Source organism: Lynx rufus, unplaced genomic scaffold, assembly GCF_022079265.1.
Source record: "Lynx rufus isolate CCGP_SWC_20201006 ecotype Redwood Valley unplaced genomic scaffold, mLynRuf1.p SCAF_10, whole genome shotgun sequence".
Lineage (NCBI taxonomy): Eukaryota > Metazoa > Chordata > Mammalia > Carnivora > Felidae > Lynx > Lynx rufus.
In genome coordinates, this window is record NW_025814824.1 from 73111753 (window position 1) to 73133157 (window position 21405).

The window sequence follows — 21405 nt, forward strand, 5'->3', positions numbered from 1 at the left end:
TTTCAAGCATACACCTACACAAAAGATTGGCTTAGAAAAGGTATTTTTTAGCTACAAGGGTTTGCCTAATGTACTTATTTCACATTCATCAAGTTCTTTTACCCCTTGAACTGGGAATAGAATCGAAATATATTTAATTAAAATAATATATTTAAATATATTTAAATAAATTTTTGTGTGATTGATATTGTCTGCCTTCTCTCCTTAGACCATCTTTCCGGCCCTAACTCTCTCGTACCCCCTGTGTGTTAAGCAATGTGTAGATAGCCATACTATTGGATTTACTGTCATCCTAGCGCAAAGGCCATGCTAACCTCTGTATTGTTCCAATTTTAGGGTATGTGCTGCTGAAGCGAGCGTGACTGGATTTACTGGAAAAATATTGACTGACTGTTTGCTGTATTCCAGGGACTATTCTCTAGCATTTTACTTCTTGAGTTCTAAAACTGAGAAGGATAGTTGTGATTTACTCCATCTCTGTGTTTCAGAAATGTTTCTGTTGATGCCTACCTAAACAGCCAACTGAATAAGGAATATGTTCTTGGACAAATGAGTCCCAAGAATTATTTGCTAGCCTGTGGTTTTTCTTTCCACGGTCTTATCAATTACTCTGAATATTTTTCTTCCTGTCTTCATAGCCGCTTCCTGAGAAGTTTGTGGTGAAGGGTGTTGTAGATCGTTTTTCAGAAGAGTTTGTGGAGACCAGAAGAAAAGCTTTGGATAAATTCCTAAAAAGAATTACAGATCATCCTGTGCTCTCTTTCAATGAACACTTTAATGTTTTCCTTACTGCTAAGGTAAGAACAGAATTTTTCATATTCCTCCCCCAAATTAGCATTCTTTGGGCTCTTTTTTTTTTTCTTGAGTTTATTTATTTTGAGAGAGAGAGAGAGAGCATGCAGAAGAGGGGGTGGGGCAGGGGGAGAAGGAGAGAGAGAATCCCAAGTAGGCCTCACACCATCAGCACAGAGCCCGATACTGGGCTTGATCTCCAGAACCATGAGATCATGACCTGAGCCGAAGTCAAGAGTCAGATGCGTAACTGACTGAGTCTCCTAGGTGCCCCTCTTTGGGCTCTTTCTTAAAAGCTGCTTTGCTCTCTCACAAACCACCTTTGGGAATGGCCCACTATAGTGGATGTCATCAAATCCCTCTATTTTTTTGGTGTTCATTTGCATCATCCTGGTTTCCATGTTAGAATTCAGGAGAAACACCCCCACTGCAGCAGAGAGGAAGTATTTTCACTTGCCTAAACAAAGATAAGTGTTTCCTTGAATTCTTCTTGGCATTTCAATAGGTGAGGCCATTCTAACCAACAAGTGGGCCCTGAGGGAAAGAACATCTAATGAGTGTTTGATAAAGATGTTCTTCACAGGAACCCTGTGAGAGGTTACTCAACATCTCATTCTACTGATAAGGAAACTGAAGTTCAGGGAATTGGTACATATTCAAGTGGCATCACTTGGGATTTAAAATTAGGTCTTTAAGGCCCCAGAGGCCAAACTTCCGCTCTAAATCAGACTGCCTGACAAAGACTACTTCAGTGTTGCTTGCCCGCAGCCAAATTCCTATTGGGTGGGCATTTTCCAAGCATTTGCCAGAGAAACATTTGAGTCCCACATAGTTGCCGGATTCTGTGTGTTCACACCCAGGTTGGTCATTCACTGGCTTCTCTGTGCACTTCCGGTTGGCGGAACTGGCAGGAAGTCTGACACACTCTGCCCTCAATGTCTACAGAAATGGGATCTCAGGCTCACACTCTCATGCCAGCTCCTCGCGGCCCCATCTGTTTACTTTCGTGAATCATATTCCCAAACTCAGGCCACAGGTAATTTGTTTCATGTTGGCAAGGGTGTTGAGGCTCCGGGATTCCCAGTTTTCTTTCTCAAAATGGCAAAATTGAGAAATATTTTAAAGTCAGTCAATTTTAAAGATTTTAGAGAGGGTGCCGTTCTCCAGACAATGGAAACCACATGACAAAGTCCTTTAGTATTTTTTCTTTAAACCTCAGTTGACATTTTTTCCCCTCATTGATGACATGCCCATTCATCTTCTCTTTTTTCCCAGAGGCCTGTCCCCCACCGCCCATGTCAAACCCATGTTCTGTTTCAAAATAAGTATTTCCTGGTGAACAGATCCTCGAATATAGTTCTTTCAGCTCGTATGCAGAGTGAAATCCATCCTGTTCTCCACACATGCAGCTCAGTGCCTCACCCACGTATCAGGTCGTTGTTCAGGCAGGCCTCAGTCTTGGTCATCTTTACTGAACAGAGAGACAATGGGAGAGAATGCACGGACCGTGGGTCATTAGGAATCTATGTGAAAAATAAAGTGGAAAGATTTGCGTGTGGCGGATGGTATTCAGTATGAAAGGTGATGTAAAAAAAAAAAAAAAAAAAAGTCCTTCAGCGTCTTAATCAAAATCCAACTTCACGCGAGTGAATGCAGAGCATTGGCTCTAAAACAACCAATTCTAACCCTCATTCAGTTCTACTTGCTGAATTAAATGTACCAAATACCCCCATCTTTTATTTTCTTTCTTTTTGATTGTGGTAAAATACATCTAAAATTTACCACCCTAACCATTTTAAAAAATGCACATTTCAGTGGCGTTAAGTATATTCACACACTTACACGACTATTCATCTTGTGAGCCTGAAACAGTGTACTGCACTGTGTGACATGAAACTACAGTGACTCCCCATCTCCCCCTCTCTTGTCTCCACCTTTTAACACACCTTGAAAACCTTTGTCTTGTTTTTTTGTTTTTGGTTTTTTTTTTATAATTTATTGTCAAGTTAGCTAACATGCGTTGTATACAGTGTGCTCTTGGTTTTGGGGGTAGATTCTCGTGACTCATCGCTTACCTACAACACCCAGTGCTCATCCCAACAAGTGCCCTCCTCCCTTGGTCTTGTTCTTAGGCAAACCCTTTACATGTTCTGTCACAGCGAAGGAAGAGGTATTCCTCTTTCTTGGGATGACCCGATCTTGTCGCAAACTGGAAGCGTCATTACAGAGAAGCCAGTAATGCTCGGAGAGGGTAGAGGAGATGCTCAGTATCAAACGTGTTCGAATAATTTTTTTTTCATCTTTGGCAGAATGCGTGCAGCAGTCAGGTGCTACTAAATAGCTTCATTCTATATATGAATTGACTTGGTTAACTGGGGGTTCTCTTTTAAGCCTCTACTTGAAATAGAGCTTCTGCAGTCCACCGAGCCCTTTTGGATCTAGCCCCACTCCAAAAAATATTGTAGAAGCAATGCCAAGAACTGCCAGGCTTCAGTTAGAATCTTGTGAAAACCTGGTGTCTGCAGGGGTGTTTTTCGTCTAGAGTATCTGAGGTTGGAAGGGGAGATGGAATCTTTAGAAGAACATTCTCTCAGGTAGCCTGACTTCAAAAGGAAGAGGAGAGACTGGACAGGGGTGTGTGGAAGAGGAAATTGCTGCCTTTTTGAAGATGGGTGAGCCCTGGCGTATTTTACAGACTCAAGGATTAGAAGTTGAAGATACAGACAGGAGAGGGAGTGGCCAGTGGGGCGGGAGCCTTGCTTGTGGGCGAAGTCTAGCTAGGAAAGAGTGGGATCAAGAGCAAAAGTGAAGGCTTTGGCTGCATAAAGAAGAAGGAGCAGACTATACTTCAGACACTTATGAAGATCGGAATCTGTGATTGTGTGTGATTGTGTGTTGTCACGTGGGAGGACAGCTGTGTTAACCGCTATTGCCTGTTCTCTGCTCTATCCCTAAATCAGACGAGGTGACCAGAAAGCAATGGCCTTGTGCTATCTCCCTGTAGACATGCCCTACTAGGACTGGGAATTACTTTTCTGTTTGTATTGAGGGTGGATATAAGGAACAGACATCTGATCTTGTGTGAAACCATTAAAATTTTTTTTTTTTAGAGAGAGAGCACCTGCACACACAAGTGAGGTAGGGCTGGGGTGGGAAGAGAGAGCAAGGGGGGAGGGAGAGAGAGAGGGAGAGGGAGAGGGAGAGAGAGAATGAATCTTACACAGGCTCCATGCTCATCATGGAGCCGGACTCAGGGCTTGATCCCATGACCCTGGGATCATGACCTAAGCCAAAACCAAGAGTTGGATGCTCAACCGAGTGAGCCATTAGGTGCCCCATGAAACCATTTTTGAAGGCATGACATAGAACAATCTGGAGATGCTACAGGTTCCTCTTGGAGTTTGATGATAGGAAGTTTATTTGACCTGATAGATTAATATGCTCTTTAAATTTAGATACAGTAGATTATGTAGCTCAATGTATTTCCCGTTTTGCCGTAAAATGTTTTGTTGTTTACAACATCGATCCTTGGCTTGGATTTTCCTGCACTGCTTTTTCTGTCGCTGTTTCCTGCGCTCACCCGCTTCTCCCTCCTTTCTTTTTTTTTTTTTTATTTTTTTTTCAACGTTTATTTATTTTTGGGACAGAGAGAGACAGAGCATGAACGGGGGAGGGGCAGAGCGAGAGGGAGACACAGAATCGGAAACAGGCTCCAGGCTCTGAGCCATCAGCCCAGAGCCCGACGCGGGGCTCGAACTCCCGGACCGCGAGATCGTGACCTGGCTGAAGTCGGACACTTAACCGACTGCGCCACCCAGGCGCCCCTCCCTCCTTTCTTTATATGGCTTTGATTGAGATATAAATAAATGAATGGAATGAATTTCAGCTCTAGAATTTTGTTCCTAAAGATGACTTGGGATATTTTGTATGGGAGAAAGAGACTTCTTCTTCTTCATCTTTGAGTTCGCTGTCTTCTTCATCTTCATCTTCTTCTGTCAGGGACGTTAAAAGAATCGTGTTAGAAACAGTGTTGAGTTTGAAGGACAGCATGCTCAGGTGCTCTGCTGAAAGCACACACCTGTGTGCTTGGTGTTTCCAATGGCAAGGGGAGGAGTACTGCTATGTACGTGGTCAGTCCTCTAACTCGAGTCCTTGTTTCCGGAGTCTTCCACGTCCAAGAAGAAACCACCTAAAGGAGTTGGTTCACCGAATCCTGGCTGTGGGAGTGACTGAGTTTGTCTGTTAACGTGTCACCCTTAGGACCTGAACGCCTACAAGAGGCAGGGGATGGCATTGCTGTCTAGAGTGGGCGAGTCCGTCAAGCACGTCACCGGAGGCTACAAGCTGAGGAGTCGACCTCTGGAGTTTGCAGCCATAGGCGACTACTTAGATACCTTTGCACTCAAACTGGGAACCATTGATCGAATAGCCCAGCGGATCATCAAAGAAGAAATAGGTGAGCCCTTTGTCGAGATCTTGGTCGTGCCCAGGATGCGTGTGCGCATTCGTGTGTGCTCAGCAGAATCAAACTGCAGAAATACTGGCACGACAGAACGAGGCCGTGCTTCACTTCTAAAACTAATAAATAAATACAGGGAGCAGAGGAGGTCGTTGTGACCAGACTATAATTTTGCGCTCCATCCTTTGCCCTGCTCTTCAGCCTTGTGTTTGCTTTCGTGGCAAACAGCCACTTCTGAGCTTCCAGGCTTTTCCATGACTCTCTTTCTCTCTCAACTTTAGCTTTAAAAGTGGAGACATTGACTCAACTTCCATTCATTCATAGGAATTATAATTTAAAAAGCAAAACTTTGGTACCTTTTCTGCCAGAAAGATGGTTCAAAAGGACAGCCTCGAGACCTGTGTTTGCCAAAGTTATGATCCTCATGAGCCTTCAACTTGAAATTGACTCACCTGCCCTACTCCTGCTTCATTTCAGACCCACTCTTCCTGACCTGGGGACTTGTCAGACCTTTCTTTAACCTACCAAGTTGTTACCACCACTTTCTCCCCAGCCCTCTTGTGGTCACCTGCTTCTCTGTATCCCAGAATGTTAGGACCTTTTGTCTTCTCACACATGTGGAGGCCAGAGAGATCAGACCAGTGTTGACAATCATGCTGGCCCAAGATCTGACACATATTGAAAAGAATTCTCCAGCAGCAGCCATCCACTGGTTACTAAAAAATGGCAATGTTTTGCTTTAAAGGCAAGAATCCTGGTGACAGATGATGGGCTAGATTTTCTTTCTGAGAGTAAATAAATTGATATTTCCCCTTGTTCCCTGTACTTTCATTATCCTCTACCCACTGATGGTATTAGGGCCTGCAGGTGCTAGAGATAGCTTTTGGTACCATCCACATCTAAGGAGCATGTGGAATAAATTCTGATGGGACCAAGGTGTTGGGGTTACCTCTGAGCGAGAGTAATTCTGCCTATGTGAGACCACATCCATATCAAAATACTTCCTAGAATCCCATTATTTTTCCATTGTGACTGGTTTTTCTTTCCTTTAAAAACATCCCCCTAAACCTATGTGAAACTCTGTCCCCATTGCTGCTAAAAATCCGTCTTCACTCTATGAGTAGGTGAGTGGTTATTTTTGAAGATAGTTGGTGGATGTGGCTCCTACCACTTCCCCCAGAAAGCACTGTGGTCCCCATTATCCAGAGTCATGGCATTCCCATTATGGGGTAAAGTCAGGTGATGTTATGATATTAACTATAAGATGGGTGTTTAGAGATTAAAAAAATTATAAACAATGTTGTGTTTAAAGGAGAGCACATTCAGGTCAGTGAATGGCCAAGGAAATACATCTGACTATAGGGAGTTCTTGTTACTGAGTCAGTAATACCAGTGATACCAGTGATTGTCTTAATTACCAGCCAAGGCTTAATTAGTTTCTTTTTCCCCTTCAGAGTACCTTGTAGAGCTGAGAGAATACGGGCCTGTGTACTCCACGTGGAGTGCGTTAGAAGGGGAGCTAGCTGAGCCCCTGGAGGGCGTCTCAGCTTGCATTGGCAACTGCTCGACGGCCTTGGAAGAGCTAACGGATGACATGACAGAAGACTTTCTACCTGTGCTCAGGGAATATATTTTATACTCTGACTCTATGAAGGTAAGCATGCTCACTTCTCGTGCACTTAAGTAAGTTCCTTGTTTTAGTCATTTTCAAAAAGTAACTATTGCCTATTCACACGTAGTGTAGTTTTCCTTCTTCATGGGTGGGTAGGATCACACATATGGACTGACCTCATAGGCATATAAATAGAACTCGTGGCAAAACAAGGATGTGAATTAAATGAAGGAAAAGAGTATGGAAGAAACTCTTAATGTTCTCTGAGAGTTCGTGGAGGTATAACATGTACTAAACAAGAACAGGATGCTATGGAAAAAGAATAATTGGATAATTAGAGCTCTTGGAAACTAAAATCTGACTTGCTGAGATGAAATTGAGGAGTAAAGTCAAAAAATGAGGTTGAGGAAATCTTGGAAAGTAAAATAAGGAAACCAAGTAGTTGGAAAGTAGAACAAAAATGTGAAAATACTGAAAATGTGAAAGAGTAAGAGACATAGAGGATTAATCTCAGAGGTTCAACATTTATCTGAGAAGAAATCCTAACTGGGAGAACAGAGAAGGCTGATGGAAGGGAATTATGAAAGAAATAATACAAGAAGATCTTCCAAAGCTGAAGGATGTGAGTTTTCAAATTAAAAGGGCATGCTGTAAAAAAAAAAAAAAAAAAAAAAGCGGGGGGGGCACCTGGGTGGCTCAGTTGGTTGAGCGTCTGACTTTAGCTCAGGTCATGATCTTGCAGTTGTGAGTTTGAGCCCCGCGTCGGGCTCTGTGCTGACAGCTCAGAGCCTGGAGCCTGCTTCAGATTCTGTGTCTCCTTCTCTCTCTGCCCATCCCCCACTTGTGTTCTGTCTCTCTCTGTCTCTCAAAAATAAATAAATGTAAAAAAAAAAAATAAAAAAAAAAGGGGCATGCTGATTGCCCAGCAAAAGAAATGAAAAATGAGCCAACCCACAGCATATCACTACAAAATTTTAGAATGAAAGTTATAAGATTTTAGATGATTTTAAAGAAAAAGGGAGAGGGGGATGATGTACAAATGGAATAAGAATCAGAATGGCTTTGATCTAACAGCAAGGGATGAGAAAAGACAGAGGAGCTGTGAGGACAAATGATTTCCAACCTCAAATTCTCCATGCAAAATAAGGATGGGGTCAGATGCTTTAATGCCTACCCTAGTAACTACTCCAGCCTGTACTTAAACCAGTTTAAGAGCATAGTTAGAGGGACTCTTACAGTGTGGCATCAGTTAGACAAAAGGGTCAGGCTTCCTGACCAACAGAAAAGGACATGTATCTGGCTCTGTGTTGAACATCCCAAGTAGCCTCCTACCTCCTTCCCAATGGAGACCTCTGGTTTATTGATCTGTCTTTGGGACAGATCTAGGACACCCCTTTAAGAGAGGATTGGCAAGAATCTCTTGAGAGAAACTCATCAGGCAACTTTGGGTTGTAAAAATGGAAACCCAGAAAGATCATGGCAATATGAAAGTATTCTATACCTTAAGAGGAGGAGTAAAAGGTAATGAATCAAATAGTTTAAAAAATTAAAAAAAAAAAAACACCCTTATTATGGAAAATTTCAAGCACATATATAGAAGCAAAGAGAATAGTATGACAGACTCCCATATACCCATTACCCACATTCCATTTTGTTTCATCAGGTCTGAACCTTTTAAGGCTCTTGATACATGTTACGTTGTGGACAATGGAAACCGTTCCTGCTAGAATGACTCACTGTCTCTTGTATACTCTCTATAAAACTGCTAATGAAACAAACACTTTAATTAAAAAGACAAGATTGGGTCTGGCTCTCACAGTGGGCAGGGAAATGATATGAATTTCCTTATCAGTAAGGTGGAAATGACGGTAGGTATGGTGATGATAAGGATAAAACTCGCATGTGAGGTCATTAGCCTGAGGCAGTTTTGTTGGTAATTATCGGAACTGAGGCTGAAAACCACAGCTCTTGACTCCACGAATTTCCTACACATTTTTCTCTATTGCATTTTTTCTACTGAGACCCTCACATTGCATATTTAATTCTAACTTTCATTATAACTTCCAGTTATAAGTAATAAATCAGTCATGGGATGTTATGCACAGCATAGTGACCGTCGTTAATAATACGGTATTGTGTATTTGAAAGTTGCCAGGAGAGTGGATCTTAAAGTTCTTATCAAAGACAAATTTAGAGCCATCTGTGGTGATGGATATTAACTAGTCTTATGTGGGGAACATTCACAATATATACAAATATCCAATCATTATGCTGGACACCTGGAACTAATATGATGTTATATGTCAATTATATCTCAAAAAAAAAAAAAAAAGACATCCTGACTTGCTTAAAATGAGCCAGAATATTTTGCTTTACTTGTAAAGTTAATAGTATCTGTTTTTGTAAACAAAAATAAAATTTTACAATCCCTGGGGTATCTTTGAATTTGTCTTTTATATAGACACATCCTCCATCAAAAATCCTCCCTTAACCTTGCTCGACTGAAAATCTGATGCATACACAGTCCTGGGATATTACAATACAAATTACTTTGTTCTTGCACTTGGCAAGTATGTTAGTACCTAATATATATTTGTACTTGAAGTAGGATTTCACGTTTGTCATTTAGTACAGGTTTATCTGGCGTCTTTATTAGAATATAATTATATAGTGAGATACAAGCTTATGTGAGTAACTGAAGTTCTACATCAAAGAAACACTTGTTTGTTTGCTCTCTTTCTTCACCCCGTGTATGAGGCATATGTATTGAGTTTCTTATTCACTGAGCCTGAAAACATATAATCAGGTTACTCAGGCTGGGAGAATGGGAGTGTATGCAGTGTTTTTTGGGAAGGGCAGAGGAAGGAGGAAGTGTTGACTGGAGGTCTCTGAAACCTTAGCTCTGTCCCATCGGTGAGCTGAGCTAAGCCCGGTTATAAAGAGACAAGGTCACCTGCTCCCTTTTTTCCAACAGGAAAAGGTCCTGCAGAGTGGTCTGGGTAAGACAGGAGTCACTTGATGACAATGCCACGATTACATGGGTCCATGACCTCCAGCATTTTCTCCATGCAGGGCTAGACCAACACTCAACTATTTCAAATTCCTAAGGATTGTCAAGGTTCATGTGGCCAAGTCTAAGGACTTTGGGAGAAGGGAATAAGTGTCTTAAGTGGCTCCCTTGCCTTTGTCTCATGATATTGCTGCTCTTCAAGAATTCTTAGCTTGACTTTTTTTAAGTTTATTTAGTTTTGAAAGAGAGAGTGCCAGCAAGCATGGGGGAGGGGCAGGGAGACAGGGAGAGAGAGAATCGTGAGCAGGCTCTGTGCTGTCAGTGCAGAGTCCAATGCATGGCCTGAACTCACAAACCGTGAGGTCATCACCTGAGCCCAAATCAAGAGTTGGATGCTTAACCGATTGAGCCACCCAGACACCCCTCTTGGCTGAGTTTTATTTCTCTGAGAGAGTTATATGATTCCATTTCCAAACTAACTTTGTGCTTTTGGAGGTAAGTGGGATAGACTTTGCTATTCAACATGAAAACTAAACATGCAGTAGAGAGCTTGCTGGAGGCCTGGTTGCGATGTGTTTGGTATCAACGACTGGATGTTTTTCAGGACTGAGACAGTCCTTCCAGTTTTGTTTTGGCAGGGAGGTCTTGGTGTGTTGATGTTTCGTCAGTCTGTTTCTCTATGATGGTCTTGAGTGGATCAAAGTGAGAATTCGTCCTCATCATTTGGAGTCAGGGGCCTGGGCCATAGGGATTTGAAGTACATGTGGGTCAGCTGATTCCCACATGAAGAAAATGTTGGAGATCATTGAGGTTCTCCTAATGGGGCTAAGGTGAAGGCTCCTCTCTGAGTTTGAAAAGGTCTCTGGGATCATCTTGTCTCTCTTGTTTACCTTATAGATGAAGGAATAGAGCCCCACTGATAAATCTTTTCTCTGTTCCACGGCCACAGTTCTCAAGAACAGTCACCTGGTATCTGTGTCTTTACTATTGGCCAAGAAGCAAACCAGATCAGTTCCAGCTTTTCAAGGCTGAGTCTCAAATTGTCTCTCTTTAAATGCACTTGTGGCTGGGTATGTTCTGTTCCATTTGGAGGTAGAAAGAAAGCACAGAAAAGGTGGGGTTGTTATCAGGCCCTGTGGAACAGATGAACAATGTTCAGTGAACAATGAGGACAGCTTGTACTAGAAAGATGGTTGAAGTCATGTATTTCAAGGATGCTGAGGAGAGAGGGTGAACGATGTGTAAGAGGGAGGTGTACCAAAGTTACCCTCAGGTCCAAGACTCAAGTTAAACACCCTGAAGATATGTGCAGGTGAGCCCTTATATGGGATTTCACATCCTATAGACTGTGTGTAAAACATAATTAGGATAGTGATAGACTGGAAGAGAACATCTTAGAGTCCTTACCAAATTTTGGGCGGTGCCTTTTGAATACTGGCATCCTTATGACCAGGACATGGGTAGGAGAAGCTTTAAGAAGGTTAGGGTAGAACCGTCTTCTTTCCCACTGCCTTATTCATAGAAAAGTGGTCAGAAAATGTTTAATTGAATTTGACTTGTCAGTTTGGAGCATTAATAATTATATAACGATTGTATGTCGCGTATCTTGTTATTTTTAAAAAATGGGTTTATCTACAACTCAAAGAGCATGCTTATCTCAGAGGTCTTGCTGAGTGACAAGGGTAGGGTGAGGGTCAGAAGAGGATGGTAAGGAACAGACACATGGAGGAGGTGGCCTCGGTTGCAGACTTGAATCAACACGTAGGAGTTAGCTGGGCAAGGACCAGAGAATTGACCATTTTAGGCAGAAGGAGTAGCTGGTACAAAGGTCCTAAAGCAGAAATGACCTTGGTGGTCTTTGCAGACCAGAAAGGCCGGTGTGAGTGGAGTCCAGTGAGCAAGGGAGCAAGTGGGGGGAGGCAAGGTCAAAGAGATAGGTAGGGGCCAGCACATGTATAGTAGTGTCTTCTTAAAGGCCATGGTTGGCAAGAGTCTGGATTTTAATCTTAGGAACAAAAGGGAAGGCGTTTGGATTTATGCGGGGGAATGACAGGATACAATTTTTACTTTAAGCAGACAGCTAGTGCTACAATGTGGAGAATGGGTTGTAGGGAATGATAGTGGAGGCAAGGAGACATTCAGGAGACCGTCACAGGGAGCCATGTGGCAGATAACCATGGTGGTAGAGCTTGGGCTACAGTGGTGGCTTTGGGTAGATTTTGAATGAAGGGCCAACCAGACTTGCTGCTATATTAATGTGCAGTAAGAAAAGGAAGGATTGGTGATGACCTCTAGGTTTTTGGCTTTAGCGACTGGGTGGACAGTGGTTCCCGTTCATTGGGATGGGGAAGTTCGGGGCAGAACAGATTGGGCGGTTGGGAATCAAGTTGTTTGGGCCATATTGAGCACAAAACTGCCTATTAGTCATTAAAGTAGAGATGTCATGGCAATTGGTTATGAATTTAATTCAGAGTGAGAATAGAAATTTGGGAGTCATTTGCTATTGAATAGATGGTGTTTAAATCCATGGGAGGGGAGTAGACCATCTAGTGAGATGAGCTCCATGTGAATAGTCTAGGTCTGGCCCTGAGGCATGACAATATTTAGTGGCCCAGTACCTAATTATGAGGAGGAACAAGTGGAAAAGGAGACTCAGAGGATTGGTAGGGTAGTAGAAGAAAAATAGTAGAGGAAGCCAAGAGAAAAGTTTTTAGAAGGATCATGATCAATAGTGACCATTGTATTCAATAATATGGGGGTCATTGGTGATCATGATTAGAGTTGTGAGATGTAGATGCAGAAGTCTGGTTTTAAAGACAGAGTTTTTGGGGCGCCTGGGTGGCGCAGTCGGTTAAGCGTCCGACTTCAGCCAGGTCACGATCTCGCGGTCCGCGAGTTCGAGCCCCGCGTCGGGCTCTGGGCTGATGGCTCGGAGCCTGGAGCCTGTTTCCGATTCTGTGTCTCCCTCTCTCTCTGCCCCTCCCCCGTTCATGCTCTGTCTCTCTCTGTCCCAAAAATAAATAAACGTTGAAAAAAAAAAAAAAATTTAAAAAAAAAAAAAAAAAAAAAGACAGAGTTTTTTGGGGCTCCTGGGTGGCTCAGTCGGTTAAGGGTCCGACCTCAGCTCAGGTCACGATCTCGCGGTCCGTGAGTTCGAGCCCCGCGTCGGGCTCTGGGCTGATGGCCCAGAGCCTGGAGCCTGCTTCCAATTCTGTGTCTCCCTCTCTCTCTGCCCCTCCCCCCGTTCATGCTGTGTCTCTCTCTGTCTCAAAAATAAATAAACATTAAAAAAAATAAATAAAGACAGAGTTTTTCTTCGAGTTGGAGATACTTTGAACAATGTTCCAGGATAACTTTTTTCAAATGTCAGTTATTGGTATTTTTTTTGCGGTCTGCCTACCTTTTTCCTTACAAGCCACAAGGTGGAGCTAATGAGTCAAGTGATGAGGCTTTACGTTTGGTCACTCGTAGTGCTTTTGGGTGTGGGGATGGGTTAAACGGGTGATGGACATTATGGAGGGCACTTTTTAAGACGAGCAAGGGTGTCATATGTAAGAGATGAATCACGGGGTTCTGCTCCTCAAGCTAAGACCACACTGTGTTAACTAACTTGAATAAAAAAAGAAAAGAAAAGAAAAGAAAGAAAAAGAAAGCAAGGATGAAGATTTTCTGGAAAATTGAGTTGGGGGGGAAGTCCTTTTTCCTAAACAAAAGTAATTATATATTGAGGGCCTGATTTCTTGAAAATATGAAGAAGCAAGATGTAGAAATGTACATGATCTCAAATGTTTCAAAAAGTTAGAAAAATATGTGAAAATTAAAAATCTGAGATTCCCAGGGATGGCAGACTAAATATATAAACTTCTTTTTCATGAGACCTCACCAAGATAACACTAGAGTGTTTTTGTTTTGTTTGAAGTATAAGGCTGCAAAGATAAAAAGCAGCAGGGAAGGAAATAGTAGCAGTACAATGGGGACTGGAAAGCAAATTGAGAGGGGATAATGGTCTCAAGTGCCTCAAAAAAGCTGTCTTTGGGGGCGCCTGGGTGGCGCAGTCGGTTAAGCGTCCGACTTCAGCCAGGTCACGATCTCGCGGTCCGTGAGTTCGAGCCCCGCGTCGGGCTCTGGGCTGATGGCTCAGAGCCTGGAGCCTGTTTCCGATTCTGTGTCTCCCTCTCTCTCTGCCCCTCCCCCGTTCATGCTCTGTCTCTCTCTGTCCCAAAAATAAATAAACGTTGAAAAAAAAAATTAAAAAAAAAAAAAAGCTGTCTTTGAAGCTGACTGTGCGGGGAAAAAACTAAGCGGCCACCTGGTTTACATCATAGAATCCTTCAAAAAAGGTCGAGAATTGGCAGTGCTAAGTAAGTAAGTACCTCTGCGATTGGGGGAGAGAAAGCTAAAGAGAAAAATTAGGAATCTGTTTAAGAAGTTAGAGCTTCTAGTTCTGACCTCCTTCCTCACACAGGGGTGACTGTCTCTTCTATACTCTTCCAGAACTGGAGGCATATTCTCTGGAGGGTAACACAGAGGGTCTCTGGACACAGGGGCCCCAGGCACCGTTGAGGATGGGGGCTAAAATCCTAAAATCAGGATGTTAAGTAAAAGATTACCAAATGTTGACACTTTAGTCATCTTCCTGTGCTTGGCTCTCAGCCTTATATCTTCCCTTCAAGGATTAGAAGAGCCTTTTCTAGAAAGTCTAAACAGACCAAGAGAAGAAACTTGAAGATACTGACTGGTATTGGAGAAGGTTCCTCAATGAAATGACCCAGCAGGGTCCCTGTAGAGAATTGTCAACAAGCCCTCAACATGCAGAGAGCTTTCAATTAGGTTTTTAGTGTTTCCCTATTGGATGAGTGGGCAGACAAGGTCACTGAATATTTAAGAGAAGGTTCTAAAATGAATACCAAGTAAAAATAAAGAAAAAAAAGTATTACCGAGTGAAACATCATTGAGGGAGCAGAACATTTCCAAGAAAAAAGAATCATTAATATCTTCAGAAAGAGATGTCATAACAATAAAACAAGAATTTTTTAGTATCTAGAGAGCAGAGAGCTCATGGAAATTAAAACCATGATAGAAATGAAAAAAAAAAATTAGAAGTTAAGGAAGTCGCCTGTAAAGTGAAACAAAAAGATGGATGGAGGATTTGAGACAAAAAAATACATTTGAAAATGAGAGGACCAGAGACCTCAGTATCTACCATTTGAATAACAAGAGTGCCAGGAAGAGAAAACACAGAAATGGGAAGCATCAAAGAAGTCGTTCAAGAGAACAAACTAGAGAGTGAAGACATACCATGTTACCAGTTGTGCCCAGAAGATGAGAGGTCCCCTTCTTTTGTGTTTTTCTTTATATTCCAAATTTTCTGTAACAAATACCTTTTTTTTTTTAATTAAAAAAATTTAACTTTTGTAACAAATATCTCTTAAAACCAGGGGCAAATCTGTGGTTTCAGTATTACCCACATGGCCTAGAAAATTTAACTCACAGGTGGTCCATTTCCAATAGAATGAGTCAAAAGAGCATGTCAAAAGGGACCACCTAAGTTCAATCATTTAATCAGAAATTATGTTACCAGGACCAAGGTCGGTCTCATGTTCCTGCCTGCAGGTAAATACTCTCCTAGAGGGCCACCCAAAACCTAGCTACAGGGCTGTGTTGGGTATTTGATTTTTATTCCCATTTGATCATCTTTCCTTACTACTGAACACTCATTATTCTACATGAATCCCCCTTGGGGGGGGTGTTCTTTTGGGTCACCAGCCCCTGGCATATCACAGTGTGAACCATTCTGCTCTGCAGTTCTCTACGTGTGGCTGAGCAGTCCTCACTGCTCTCATCTGCCTCCTCAACCCTGCATCCTAACGTCCCTCTTACGAAAAGATTTGAAGCTTCAAAAACCTTCCGGACGTGAGGAGGCTTTTTGGTAGCTGCTGACCTTTTGCGTTGGGAGCTGTTTTTGCACTACCTCTTCCTCCTCCCACAAGTTTGTGAGCCCACAGTCTCACCGGCCGACGACTGAGCATGAGCTCTGGGGGTGGAGCTGGAATGTTGAGATTTCCAGTTGATCCTGACCATTGCGGTATTTTTCTGGAAAAAATCCAGTACAGAGATTGAACGCCAAACCACAGAATGTGTCTGATTTAACTTCCAGACACTGTTGTCATTGTAGTTAAGTGGTTTATTATTAGCTTGTTATTAGCATTTTGGATGACTGGTATTATATGTCCATTGTTTAACTTTCTTTTATTATGGAAAAATTGAAACATCTAAAAGCAGAGTGGAAGTGTAACAATCCCCCATATCCCCATCTGCTTGCTCGAGCAGTTGCCCACTCATGGCCCATCTTGTTCTAGCTCTGTGCCCACCTGCTCTCCACCCCTTGGATTATTTTACTTTCATTTCATTTCATTTCATTTCATTTCATTTCATTTCATTTTATTTTATTTTAAGTTTTCTTTATTTATTTTGAGAGAGAGAGAGGGAGAATGTGCACACACAAGCAGGGGAGGGGCAGAGAGAGAGGGAGAGAGAGAGAATCCCAAGCAAGCTCTGATACCACAGAGCCCGACACGGGGCTCAGTCTCACCAACCATGAGATCATGACCTGAGGTGAAACCAAGACTTGGACACTTTACTGACTAAACCACCCAGGTGCCCCCCTTTGGATTATTTTTTTTAATGTTTATTTATTTTTGAGAGAGAGAGGGAGACACAGAATCAGAAGCAGGCTCCAGGCTCTGAGCTGTCAGCACAGAGACCGACACGGGGCTCAAACCCATGAACCATGAGATCATGATCTGAGCCCAACTCGGATGCTCAACTGACTGAGCCACCCAGGCACTCGAACCCCTTAGATTATTTTAAAGCAAATCCCGGACATCAGAGCACTTCATACAAAAATATTTAGTACATATTTCTAAAATACAAGTGTTCTTTTAAAAAAAAGAACCACATTATCATCACACCTAAAATTTTTTCTTAAGATTTCTTCAAATAGCCAGTAAACTGATAAACCGATAAACTCCAATGAAGCTGGAGTGTTCATTCCCCAGGGTCTCAGGCACTGTTTTTGTAGGTGTTTTTCCAAATCGTGATCCAAATAAAATTCATATTTTGATATGTTTCTTAAGTATTTAAAAAATCCCTCCCCATCTGTTTTTCCTTACAATTTATTTGCTAAAAAATGGAGTCATTTTTTTTCTCTACATTTGAAAAGAAGGGTAGTGAAGTACCATATTACTAGGACCATTTCAAAATCACGATGAAGGGTTCTACATTAAGAAAAACCCGCAGCATATGAGAGAAATTTATTTCACGTCTGATTAAAAGCCGCTTCCTCCTCGAGGCCCTTCCTGGCTACTTTGTGGACAGTTCTGTCATCCCCCAAACCCTTGGCGCTTTACGTCCTGCTGTCTTATTCTCTTTTTCCTCCTCAACGCTCGGCACTGCCTCATTCATTCTGTATTAATATATTTTACTGTGTGATGTCTGCCTCCTCTCTGGAATGTGAGCTCCGTGAAGGCAAGAGTTTTGTGTGTGTTGTTCTCTGCTGTATCCCCAGGGCCTGGGTCACGAATGAAGACACAGAAAGGCAGGGCAGAAACAGGATGAGGACGGCTATGTAGGAGAAGAGCAGATAGACACAAAGTAGCAACGTGTCTCCATGCACGTCACCTTTGGATTTATGGTACCCACTAGAATCAGGGACCCCTACAGAGTTCTCTGAGTCGCCCAGACGGTGAATATCTCTTGCTTGTCACTCAGGGATGGAGGGACCTCTCTGTAGCTGCTGACTGGGCCTCTTGGCCCCTGCAGTCTCAGGCTCAGGCCCCGTTAACCACAGGGTGGTCTGACCAGTTTTATCAACATAGCATGTGCTGTTTGGAGTACGAGGCTGCACCTTTCAGGTCATCACCAACCGTGAGCAAAGATGCTTCCAACGAGGATGGTAGTCTTAGTTCAGCTGGATTCAGAACATGTTTCCCAACCTGTAGCGTGGTTGGGATCCCAGTCAGACTGGGAAACCCCACGCTGTGGGAACTCACTCAGGAACTGCCTGAGTGAGTCACCACTGTGCTGCTAGCAGTGTGACATCAGCCAGGTCCCTCGGCTGTACCTTAGTGTTCCCATCTATAAAATGGGGATAATACCCTTTTATTTCTGCAGGGTCATCGTGAGTCTTTTCTGCTGCCCAGTGAGGTGGGGATGTATGTGCAAATCCTCCAGCAGCCTGCATGAGAAGGCAGCATTCTGGTCACTTCAGGTGACGTGGGGGTAGCAGGTGACCGAGGAGCCAGGGAGGGTCCACGCTAACTAGGAGAAGGAGTGTGGCTGAATCTGGGGATCCCCTCACCTGCTTTAGGAGAGGGAGAGGAGACAAATTTTGTCTGGTGTGGCTGTGTGAGGCTGACATCTCTTGCCATCCCTCCCCTTCTCGGGTCTTGGCATCCTCAGCAGAGAATCTTGGAACGGAACGGGGGGACAGGAAGCCCCACACTGTGCTGACTGGATTCCAGGGCATTGTTCTGAGAGCATTTCTAGCTTTGGTTATGCGGTTCTTGCCACAACTGACAGAGAGTATATCACTGGAACAGCTCAACCCGTTCCTAGCCTGGGTATGTGCTTTTTCCAGGCGGATATGAGGTGTGCCATGAGGGGAGTCCACGGCAGTGATGAGGAGGCCAGTCGGCCCCTCCCTGCTGTCCCGTCATGCCTTGGGGAACCGCATAAGTGTCTCCATGGATAGCACTGTGTGTTTCTTTCTCTTGGGTAGAGATTACAAGTTTTTATTACTGCTGGTACCAGACTAGTAGATTTAGAATATTTTCTGGGTTCTATGAAATCCATAAAAGACCCCTAACTTTTTTGTGTTTTTACTGTATGTATCTATGTGCTGTCCAATATGGCGGCCACTAGCCAGAGGTGGCTATTTAAGTTTAAATACAAATCAGTTAAACACAAGTTTAAATCCAGTTCCTCGCTCAGACCAGCCAGTTTCAAGAGGTCAATCAGCAGGTGGGGCTAATGGCCCCTGTATTAAGTGTGGATTACGGGCAGTTTCCAGCATCAGGAGAGAGCTGTGTGGAACAGCACTGCAAACATCCCTACTCAAAGCTTGATGGGTGTGGGGAGGGAACTTCAGAGCACTCAGGAGAAAGATGAGTGGCAAACAAAAGATAAGTTCTTGTAAGTTTTACCTCATGTTCTTCTCAAGGTAGAACTCTTCTCAAAGGAGATACTTCAGGGGAAGACTTGAGTTTGCCCGTGTTGGCACATTGCATGAGAAGGTTTCCCCCCAGAGCGCACTCAGCTGTCCAGCTGCTCCTCACTCGTTAGCACATTATCAGGGACACAAGGTGCCCCCCGCCTAGCCAGGGAATGGCTCCTCCTGGCCTGACTCCATACTGTGCTGGAGGGTGCCTATGGGAAAAGCATGAGATTGGAAACTTCCATAGCGGTTTGTGACTTCTGAGGTAGTGGGCGAGAAGATTCTTAATCACTCTTAATTTGCTGTTCATGCTTCTTACACTCAAAGAAGGAAAAAGAAACCCTTGGAGAAACAGATGTTTTTCTAGACTGTGGATTGCATCCTTTTCTGTCCTACCGAGTGTGGTCTTAGTAGCTGAGCCAGAACCAGGTAAGGCAAAGGAGACGCCCAGGGCACAGATTTAGGGAGATGCTCGGCTCAGGTGCCGACCTTGCACTTACAGGAGCCCGAGAGAGATTTTTCTCCTTAAATTTTGCATTGTGGGCACCTGGCTTGCCTCATCCTGGTCCTGTCTAGGCTGGCCCTATTTGAGCTCGTTTATCACTCACTCTAGATGACGCACCATGTGGTTCTAGGGATTCTGGACTTGTACATAGATGCAGCTCTGTACTATGCACCTCTTCCCTAGCTGGAACCCCTCAGGTAGGGGCTGTATCTCTTTGATCTTTGCATACGTGGTCCAGAGGGGTGGACAGATGAGCGGCTCTTGGATCAATGAGCGAATCAGTCCACCAGCGATCAACTCAATGAATCAGAGTCCAGAACTCTCCTGACATAGACTTTTCCATGAACGGTTCAGAGAACATCCTGGATTGTCACTCTCCAGGCTCCACAGCTGAGTCCTCTCTGCACACAGAGAAGCTGAGACCTCTCATCAGTGTGGCTGAGGATGGGCAGTGTCCCCCACTTGTCCTTGCCCGGAGCTTCAGTTGCTTTCAGTATCAGGCTGTTACTGTGCTGGAAATCTCTGACAACAGGCGGCCCCTCTTCCACCCCACTTCCTCCGGAGTCCGTGTCACAAGCCTGTGTCACACCACAGCCAGACTGTCCTGGGAGCACGCGGCTGGGCCTCCTGCGCCGTGATTTGGGGGAGGAAAGGGGTCGAGAATCAACTGCCTGGGCCTTGGAGGCTCCTTTGTGAACTCTGTGTTACATTCTTCCCCTCTCTCCTCCCGCAGAGCGTACTGAAGAAGAGGGACCAAGTGCAAGCAGAGTACGAAGCCAAACTAGAAGCTGTGGCCCTGAGGAAGGAAGACCGCCCCAAGGTCAGGAGAGCCCCTGAGGGAGGGCTGGGCTCCACAAGGCTGCAGTCGCCTCGCTGGCGCTGAGTGAAGCCTTGTCCCCAGATCCACACAGCTAAGGTGGTCAGTGCCAGCTGGGCTGTGTTCACACTGTCATTTTTTCCTGTTTGTTCTCTTTGATGTCTTATTTCTGGAAGTTTCTTTTTCTTTTTTTTTTTTAATTTTGTTTTTTTAAATTTACATCCAAATTAATTAGCATATGGTGGAACAATGATTTCAGGAGTAGATTCCTTAGTGCCCCTTACCCATTTAGCCCATCCCCCCCCTCACAACCCCTCCTGTAACCCTCAGTTTGTTCTCCATATTTATGAGTCTCTTCTGTTTTGTCCCCCTCCCTGTTTTTATATTATTTTTGTTTCCCTTCCCTTATGTTCATCTGTTTTGTCTCTTAAAGTCCTCATATGAGTGAAGTCATATGATATTTGTCTTTCTCTGACTGACTAATTTCACTTAGCATAATACCCTCTAGTTCCATCCACATAGCTGCAAATGGCAAGATTTCATTCTTTTTGATTGCCGAGTTAATACTCCATTGTATATATATACCATGTCTTTTTTATCCATTCATCCATCGATACTTTGGCTATTGTTGATAGTGCTGCTATAAACATGGGGGTGCATGTGTCCCTTTGAAACAGCAATTCCTGGAAGCACGGGGGGTTGTTTTCTGCTGTTTCCTGAGTTTTTTTTTTTTTTTAATTTTTTTTTTCAACGTTTTTTATTTATTTTTGGGACAGAGAGAGACAGAGCATGAACGGGGGAGGGTCAGAGAGAGGGAGACACAGCATCGGAAACAGGCCCCAGGCTCTGAGCCATCAGCCCAGAGCCCGACACGGGGCTCGAACTCACGGACCGCGAGATCGTGACCTGGCTGAAGTCGGACGCTTAACCGACTGCGCCACCCAGGCGCCCCTGAGTTTTTTTTTTTTTAAGACTTTCAGCATTGCCATTCAAGGG

The 21405-nt window shown here is 43.7% G+C and overlaps 1 protein-coding gene and 1 pseudogene across 3 annotated transcripts in view; one reads left to right on the plus strand and one right to left on the minus strand.

Moving 5' to 3' along the window:
* The window catches only part of SNX30 (sorting nexin family member 30), a 117836-nt gene that overhangs the window by 78434 nt on the left and 17997 nt on the right, over nucleotides 1–21405 (plus strand). For all 3 annotated transcript variants that reach the window (XM_047068060.1, XM_047068064.1, XM_047068073.1), the window contains exons 4-7: nucleotides 639–797; nucleotides 5053–5248; nucleotides 6706–6905; nucleotides 20326–20412. In XM_047068060.1, the coding sequence (XP_046924016.1) occupies nucleotides 639–797; nucleotides 5053–5248; nucleotides 6706–6905; nucleotides 20326–20412 (642 nt within the window). The remainder of the gene's footprint in view (nucleotides 1–638; nucleotides 798–5052; nucleotides 5249–6705; nucleotides 6906–20325; nucleotides 20413–21405) is intronic.
* Nucleotides 256–356, minus strand: LOC124505326 (uncharacterized; annotated as a pseudogene).